This window comes from Fukomys damarensis, unplaced genomic scaffold (assembly GCF_012274545.1).
Source record: "Fukomys damarensis isolate Sample0158 unplaced genomic scaffold, DMR_v1.0_HiC HiC_scaffold_20, whole genome shotgun sequence".
Classification (NCBI taxonomy): domain Eukaryota; kingdom Metazoa; phylum Chordata; class Mammalia; order Rodentia; family Bathyergidae; genus Fukomys; species Fukomys damarensis.
The window spans coordinates 10,566,846-10,574,803 of NW_022900932.1; the positions used below are offsets into that span (position 1 = coordinate 10,566,846).

The 7,958-nt window shown below is 42.7% G+C and overlaps 1 protein-coding gene across 1 annotated transcript in view; it reads left to right on the top strand.

Moving 5' to 3' along the window:
- Positions 1–7,958, top strand: part of Runx2 (RUNX family transcription factor 2) — a 113,713-nt gene that overhangs the window by 56,066 nt on the left and 49,689 nt on the right. The window contains exon 5 of the mRNA XM_010617811.2: positions 6,432–6,605. Coding sequence (XP_010616113.1) covers positions 6,432–6,605 — 174 coding nt within the window. The remainder of the gene's footprint in view (positions 1–6,431; positions 6,606–7,958) is intronic.

A 7,958-nucleotide genomic window follows, 5' to 3' on the forward strand; every position in this document is an offset into this window, starting at 1 on the left:
TCCAGGGAAGACTGGCTGCGTGGCAGAAGAGGAGCTTTGGCTTCTAAGCAAAGTTTCATGAGCTAGGAGACCTGTCTTACAAGGGCAGAATCCTATGTGTGTTGCATAGCTTACAGGAATTAATGTTGAGACCAGAAGTATTAGGCGATTTAAAGAATGTTGTGCCTCTGTGTAGATAAATGGCACATACATGTTGAGCCAGCATCCTCTTGGGTCTTGCAGGATAGTTTTAAATGTGCTTCTGTTCTATGTCCCCACTGGCTTCTTCCTTCCTTCTCTTATATATTAAAAATCTCAGCCTTCAAGGACAGGCACAGTGGTCTCATCAGAGAGCCTTTCCTTCTTTGATTTTGTCAATATCTCAAGTCAGAGCCTGCCCAGTGTGGGAAACTTAGCAACTTAGTGAGACCCTGTCTCAAAACAACAACAATTAACAATAGGATCAATCGCTCCCTTCTATTTCCTATTGCATTTTATTATTACTTTTAATTTTTATTTTGAGTAATTTCAAACACACACAAAAATAGAAATTTTATTTAATACAATCCCATCTTCTCATCCTCTTGGGCTGTTTTCTCCCTTCATCTGTTATTTTGCTGCCATATTTAAAAACAAGACCAGACAACCCCAAAGTGTATATTACTCTTTCTAAAAATCTAAGGCCATTTTCTTACAAAAGCACAAAAATTACCACTTCCTTAAGATTTTAAAGTAGTGGATGTTGTCATTTCTCCAGTTGATCTGTTGCCCTGTCTGTGGTCTTATTTAATTGCTCGTTTTTCTTCGCCAGTGTGAACTTTCTTCCCCAGAGTGTATGATCTCCTTGAAGGCAAGGACATTATCTTATGGATTTTTCTACCCACCCTTCCAGTGCCATACTGACCCTAATACAGCAGGGATGCTGCATTGGAGATCTTCCTTTAAACTTTATTTTATTAAGAATTTGTTGAGGGATTGGGGATTTAGCTCAGTGGTTCTGCTGCCTGCTTTACAAGTGCAAGGACCTGAGTTCGATCCCCAGTATCCCCCGCCAAAAAAAAATTGTAACGTCATGAAATCCAGGTTCCAAATATAGATACCTAATGAAAGAAGTGAGTGTTTAAAATACTAGTCTAAAAAGATGAGCTTCCAAGTATGCTGTCCTGTTGATCAGCAGAAGGGCTCTTTTGTCCATGTCACACAGCACCTTCTCCATGAGAAATGCCTTCTTTTGTCTTTTGTGAGTGTGGCCTGTGGCCGGCAGCCTTCAGTGCTCTCACCGATGCCCCACGACAGCTTGTGGATGTGGTGAAGCAGAGTGGGAGGTTGTGGTGGCCGACACGTGGCCCTCCAAAGTTGCTGTGCTTTTCTCAGTTAACTTTTATAAAAATGAGCCAAGTGGGTTTCATGCAGATAGAGGTTTATTTGTGCAGTTTCTAGGGCTTGTGTTGGGGTGCACACGTCCGGAGACAGGCGGCCACAGCTCTGGCAGGGCCTCACACGCACGGTCAGCAAGAGAGTGATGTCACAGCGCCTCATGCGTCTTTGCTTTAAAGATGTGTGAATGCTGTGACCTTTTGGTCCCACTCTCTACTTGTGCCCCTGAATTTACAGCAACAGAAGTTATGTTCACTCAAACTCACCCAACATTTTAAAAGAAATCTTGTTCGAAGCCTTTTTTTCCCCCCTTTTCTATTTAATATTCATTTTTACCACGATTTCCCCAAATGACTTTTGCTGTGCTTTTTCTGAAACAAGCTGTGTGACAGAGGGAGAGAGGCCACTCGCAGAAAACCTGAGTCCTACCACGGACTGGGATGCAGGGTCCTCATCCACAAAAGAAGCTCTAAAACTCAGAATCTAAATGATGTCTGTTATCCTTCTCGTCTCTCTACTTTGACTTTCAACAGGACCTAAGAATTATAGCGAAGAAGATGGAGTGTCTCAGAAAGCAACATGCTTTCATTCCAATGAATGCCCTTCGGTACAATTTCCCAGGAAGGACCTGGCTCTCAGAAAGGTTTTACCCACTGGCTTTGCTAGATCACCAAATAAGAAAAAGCTGAGCATATTTTTGGGGGAGAGAGGGTGGTATGGTAATATGATATCCTTCCAATCGAGGTATTTATCCAAAAGAGGAGAACATTCATTCCTTTATAGCAGAAGTCCTTATTGAGCACCTGCTGTAGGGCAGGCAATGAGGTAGATTGTGAGAATACAGCTGTGCCCAAGAGAGTGCACGTTCTCATGGGATTTACAGTCTCGCAGAACAGACAGATAAATACACACGATAATTACAGACAGTGGCAACTGCCATGGAGGAGACAGGCTGTGCTTGAGAGGGTGGGGACTGGCTTTATTTATGCTAGGCAGGCCAGGCCTCTGAACCTGGAGGATTTCAGGAATATGGTCCTAGGGATGACAAAGGAGACAAGGTCAGGTGGCCTGAGGGAGATATTATGATCTTGGGCTAGGTTTATGCCAGTAGGAAGGGAGAGAACTGAGTAGATTTGAAATAGTGTCAAAATAGAAATGACAAGACTTGCTAATGGATGGCATGCGAAGGATGAGAAAGAAGAAAATTTAAAAAAAGGAACAAAAATATGTTTTTGGCTTTAAAACACTATGTGGCCAGCACTGTTTAGTGACATGTATGATTGCTGAGGAGGGATAGGGTATTTTGGAGAGAGACAAGAATCATACCTTGCATATACTGCGTTTAGAACACCTTGGGGACATCCCACAGGCCAGTAGGTAGTGGGAAATGCAAACCTGGAGCTCAGAACAGAAATAGGGGAGTCGTTGGTGTGAATAAGCAGCACTTATGACAAGACTGGGACCATCTTGGGCATTGGTTCTCAAACCTGGCTGCACAGAAAAGCATGCAGCAAACTTTAAAAGCCAACCCTTTCCCCCTGATCTCATTGCTCCAATGTGGGGCCTGGACATCCTTATTTTTCAAAGCCCCCTATAGGAATTTTTTCATCCAGCAAGTCCAAAAGGATCTCTGCTCTGGGGAGAGAGTATGGCTAGAAAGACCATCTGGGAATGAGCTTTTACCTAAAGAGGGTCAAGTACAACACAAGATTTTGCCATTTTTCTGGACTTTTTTCTTGCCTGAACAAGCTGCTCTTTGGCCCTTTGGCTAAGAATTAGTCCTCCCGGTAACACAGCAGAGTACCCTGTTCTGGATTGGAGTCAGTGTGTCCTTTGTCTCCTCTATGTTCAATGTCTGATGGTATGGCTTGAGTGCTGAGGATTTAAGTACATCTTTCAGACTGTCGTTTGAATGTACCCTGATGTGGTTTAGTGGTAGGATTTGTCATGGTTGAAAGATGAAAAACCTGTTTGGCTTTTACTTTTCATTGTGCTTTAGGAATTTGTTGTAGTTGTGGTGGTTGCTATGAAGGGGCAGATATCTACAAGGAAAGATGTGTATTTTTTTTCAGATATATTCCTCTCCACATCATTGCTCTCTGAAGTATTTGTTCTGCATTTTCTACTGTAGACACTTGGTAGCTCTCTTTGAAGATAATTCCTGAAATGTCATTGAGACTTTACAAATTTCACCTACTCTTAAGTTTTTTCACACTTAGCAGTGCCATTTGAGTGCTTTTTCTTGCTTACAACTCCCTGTTATTTCCAGCACTGGCCTAGGAATAAAAACATACATGTCCCCACACAGGGCTCCTATCTCATCTGGTCTCCATGAAAACCTAATGAAAAGGCTGTAGAAAGCAGAGGGGAAGCTTATTACATTTTCTTACAGCCCATGCCCTGCATAAATTCCCAGAGAATAAAGGAACCATGAAGGATCCTGTGGCCCTCCCTCCAGCCTTCAAGGAATCTGCCATTCCAAAAATATGGCCTATTAAAAAAAAATAACTTCCAGGGACAATTCCATAAGCTTTCTTGTTAATGTTTACAGCTGTATCAACACCTCACCAAACCTTGTGTGTGTGTGTGTGTGTGTGTGTGTGTGTGTGTGTGTGTGTGTCTAATACATCCCATGGATATCTAATTGTGAAACTAGTCAGACCCAGCAAGATATACTGATGGAAGTGTGGTGAGTTAGGCTACAACCGATTGTAGTAATGAGTAAGTTATTAGCTTTGTTATTAAATCCTTGCTATTATTTCAGTTTATGTTGAGAACCAGCCCTGACAACTCACTGGGCTCAGTTCTCAGATGTCTCAGTATGATCTGAATTTAAAACATTTTTTCATTTTGGTGGTAATGGGGACTTAACCCTGGGGCACCCTTAACACTGAGCTACATCCACAGCCTCTTAAAAAAAATTTTTTTTTTTTTTTAAAAATTTGAAACAGGGTCTTGCTAAGTTGCCCAGGATGACCTTGAATTTGCCTCAGCAAATTCTCTCCTGCCTCAGCCTCTTAAGTACCTGGGATTAAGGTGTGCATCGCCAAGTGTGGCTGATCAGGATTTTCTTTTTAATCCTCTAGAGCATCTGGGAGGGGAAGCCAGAGCGGCAGCATTGATGGGCCACTGGAATGGAAAGCTCAGTCCCCTTGGACTGGTCCAAGCGGAGGTCGTCAGCAGTTTTAGTCCCTTCATCTGTGAACATCTTTCTTGCTGGGGTCTTGGAGCTGTTTTGGGTCCCCTCTTGAGTCCTTTAGTGTTCTAAAATCTGTTTGCAATTTGCATTGAAAACATCATAGATGATGGGGAAAACAATCTATTTCCCTCATTTTTCTTGGGAAAACTAGTTCCCAAGTTCTTCAGCAGGGTCTAGTCCCTCGGTTACAGCAGATGCCCAGAACTTGTACTGGCAGGAGCTGGGTGATGTGTGCCTATCCCTTAGTGGGTCTCGTTGGAACATGGCACGCCGTGGAGACAGGGAGACAGCTCCACTCATATTTCCCAGGCTTGGCTTCCCGTCTGTTTTCTTTGGGCTGGGTAGGCAATGAAAAAGGAGACAGGAAAATACATTTGGGGGCAAATAAAAAATAAGGAATTTGTCTTATGAGGACAGTTTATAGTTAGGAATTGTAATGTTCAGTGTAACCCTGTCTTGATACACTCTTCTTGTCCTGTGTTCTGTGGGAGACGGAGGGCTCACAACACCTGTGGGGCCATTGAAGAACACCCACTCTTTAAGGTGTTTCATGATTCTCCTTCAAGATTTTTTTTCTTTTATGGGTGATAATCCTAATTCCTTCAGTTTTTCTTCATGGTACAGATTCCTCATCCACCCATCATTTCAGTGACTCATCACTGATTCAGCTTCACCCCCTTACATATTTTCACTTACAGTGTTGGGGCAACACATGAGGGCCTCCTGGGTACAGAATGGGAAAGGACTCTGCAGCAGGGTATTACTGTTTATGTTGCAGACATTGTCCTTGCTCACCACGCCTCCGCCTTATAGCTCCATGTGACTATGTCCCACCACATCCTGATGTTTTCTGTTATACTTGGACCAAGAAATACTGTGCTCCTTTGTTAAGAACGATTTGATGATTTTTAAGAAGTCTTAGCACCTGAGTATATCCTAATTTGCATGTTTTGTTAATATCCAGAATTTCCTTAGGCTTTAGATTTAAATAAGGCAGAAGAAAGTTCTCTCATCAAAAAATGGATTCTCACGTTCATATTTACCCATGTTGTCAATTTCTTTTACAAAACCACATAGTAGATTTAAAATTTTTTTTAAAAAATCACCTATTGACTTAACAGTTTATTATATGCTTTCAAGCTTTGGCAACATCACAAAAAATAAAGTGCAGATTCCACTTGAGAAATTTGAGTTTCCTTGCTATATTTCTGTTATTGTTTTTAAAGGATTTAGTCTTGAGTTTTAATTTTTCAGAACAATGTCTCAGCCAGGGCTTCATGTAGTGTTAAAAAAAGAGAGGAGGACTGGGGATTTAGCTCAGTGGTTCCACTGCCTACCTCGCAAGCACAAGGACCCGAGTTCGATCCCCGGTACCAAAAAAAAAAAAAAAAAAAAAAGAAGAGAGAGGAAAAAATAAAAAGTATGATGGTCATTGTGGAAATTTCTCTTTGACAAATGCGTGTGACCCAGTTTCTGCCCAGGCTCGGTGAGTGTGTGTCTGAGCCGCGTGGGTGCTGAGCTCTCACGCTAGGCTCCATCATGAAGCCGGATGACAGGCCCCACCCCATGTGTGCCCCCTTTATCCACAGGGAGGGTAGGACAGGCACCCACAGAACTCCTCCTGAGCTCTCACTCTAGCTGGCCCTTTGGGACCCTCAGCTCTCTGGTTATAGAGCAGAACTAGGAAGGCTGGCCACCAGATAATGCTTAAAAAGCAGATCAGAAAGCAAGGTGTCCTGCAGACGCATGATTACAAATATCAGTATCGCTAATTCCTTGGCATAAACCACCCAGTATATGTGTTCACGTATCTATTTAGCATGGTCATTTGTTCAGCTAATTAATATGCTTTTATTTTATGATTTGCTGTTTCCAGGGCACAGACAGAAGCTTGATGACTCTAAACCTAGTTTGTTCTCTGACCGCCTCAGTGATTTAGGGCGCATTCCTCATCCCAGTATGAGAGTAGGTGTCCCGCCTCAGAACCCACGGCCCTCCCTGAACTCTGCACCAAGTCCTTTTAATCCACAAGGACAGAGTCAGATTACAGGTAAGACAGACTCCTAGGTCTCACTGGCAGACGCTGGCAGGCTGGGGGTGAGGGGCTGCCAGGCGAGATGTGTTTACTCAAAACTCCTGGAGCGACGCGACGGAGTGTTCTGAGAGAATCGAAACTGGAAGATACGGACGTCTTCCACTTTTGTTAAATGTTTTGCTTTTAACAATTTTCGCTAAGTTTTGGTTAAAACTTGGGGGGGAATTTCTACCAGTGCTGTGCTCCGCAGCAGGGCCAGGGAGCTGCTCACAGGGGGTGGGGGCGGGACGGTGGTAATGACTGTGGTCTTGGGGAGATGTGTGTATGAGTTTCTGTATTGTGTCCAGCTGGTGCTGGGGATAACATCACACCCGCACGACTAGTAAGTTAGTGTCACTCATTCAGATTTGGGCATCAATTTCTTACATGTATAACGGTTTCATTAAATTTACTGAAAACTGCCCAGGGCTAACAGGAAGCCTTGATTGGTAGTTAGTTGTAAGATGAGGTGAGGTCAGTGAGCCGCTCGTCAGACCGACAGAACTCACTTCTGATTCACAATTAGCTCCGGCTCCTCATGCAGTGGTGCTCTTTATATATTCTAGTAAGCTATTTGACTGTTCTTCTTTAAAATGAACATGAGCATTATATTTCAGGCCAACCATTCACATTTGGTGCAGTAAGATCCCAGCTCTTTTCTTTTTTTCCTGTCTCAGTTGTGCAAAACAGACCCTATTTTAAGAGTACTTGGACTGCTTTTAGGTCATGGTGACAAAACAGTGTGTGACTCATCATAGATTTTTAATCTGCAGATCAAAAGCGGAAAGGAGCACTACATGTAATCTAGCTGCTGTCATGGGTGGAGGTGGACTACAATAGAGGCAAATAAGCCCAAACACGACATAGAATAATCCCTCAACCTGGATTTTTTATTTAATGGTTAGATTTTTGTCTGCAGTGGTTAGGCTTGAGTGTCCTTAGTGGTCTCAAAACATCATTGTTTGCTAATGAAATGACCTACATCTCTCACTCCCCTGTCTATATTTTGTCAGGGCAGTCTTGAATATTTGGTTAGGCTAGGTTTCACAATCTGTGGGGATATGTTTAGTAGTTTGAACAAGAGTTTGTTTGAGTATATAATTTAGAAATAATATAGAATGGTAAAAATAAAATATTTAAACACTAAAGAACCAGGAGTCTATGTAAAGAACATTAGAGCCAGTCTTGGTGGTGCATGCCTGTAATCCTAGCACTTCGGAGGCTGAGGCAGGAGGATTTTCTCAAGTTTGGGGTCTGAAGCTGCATAGTGAGTTCAAGGCTAGCTTGAGCTATATAGTGAGAGAGTATCAAAAAAAAAAAAAAAAAAAA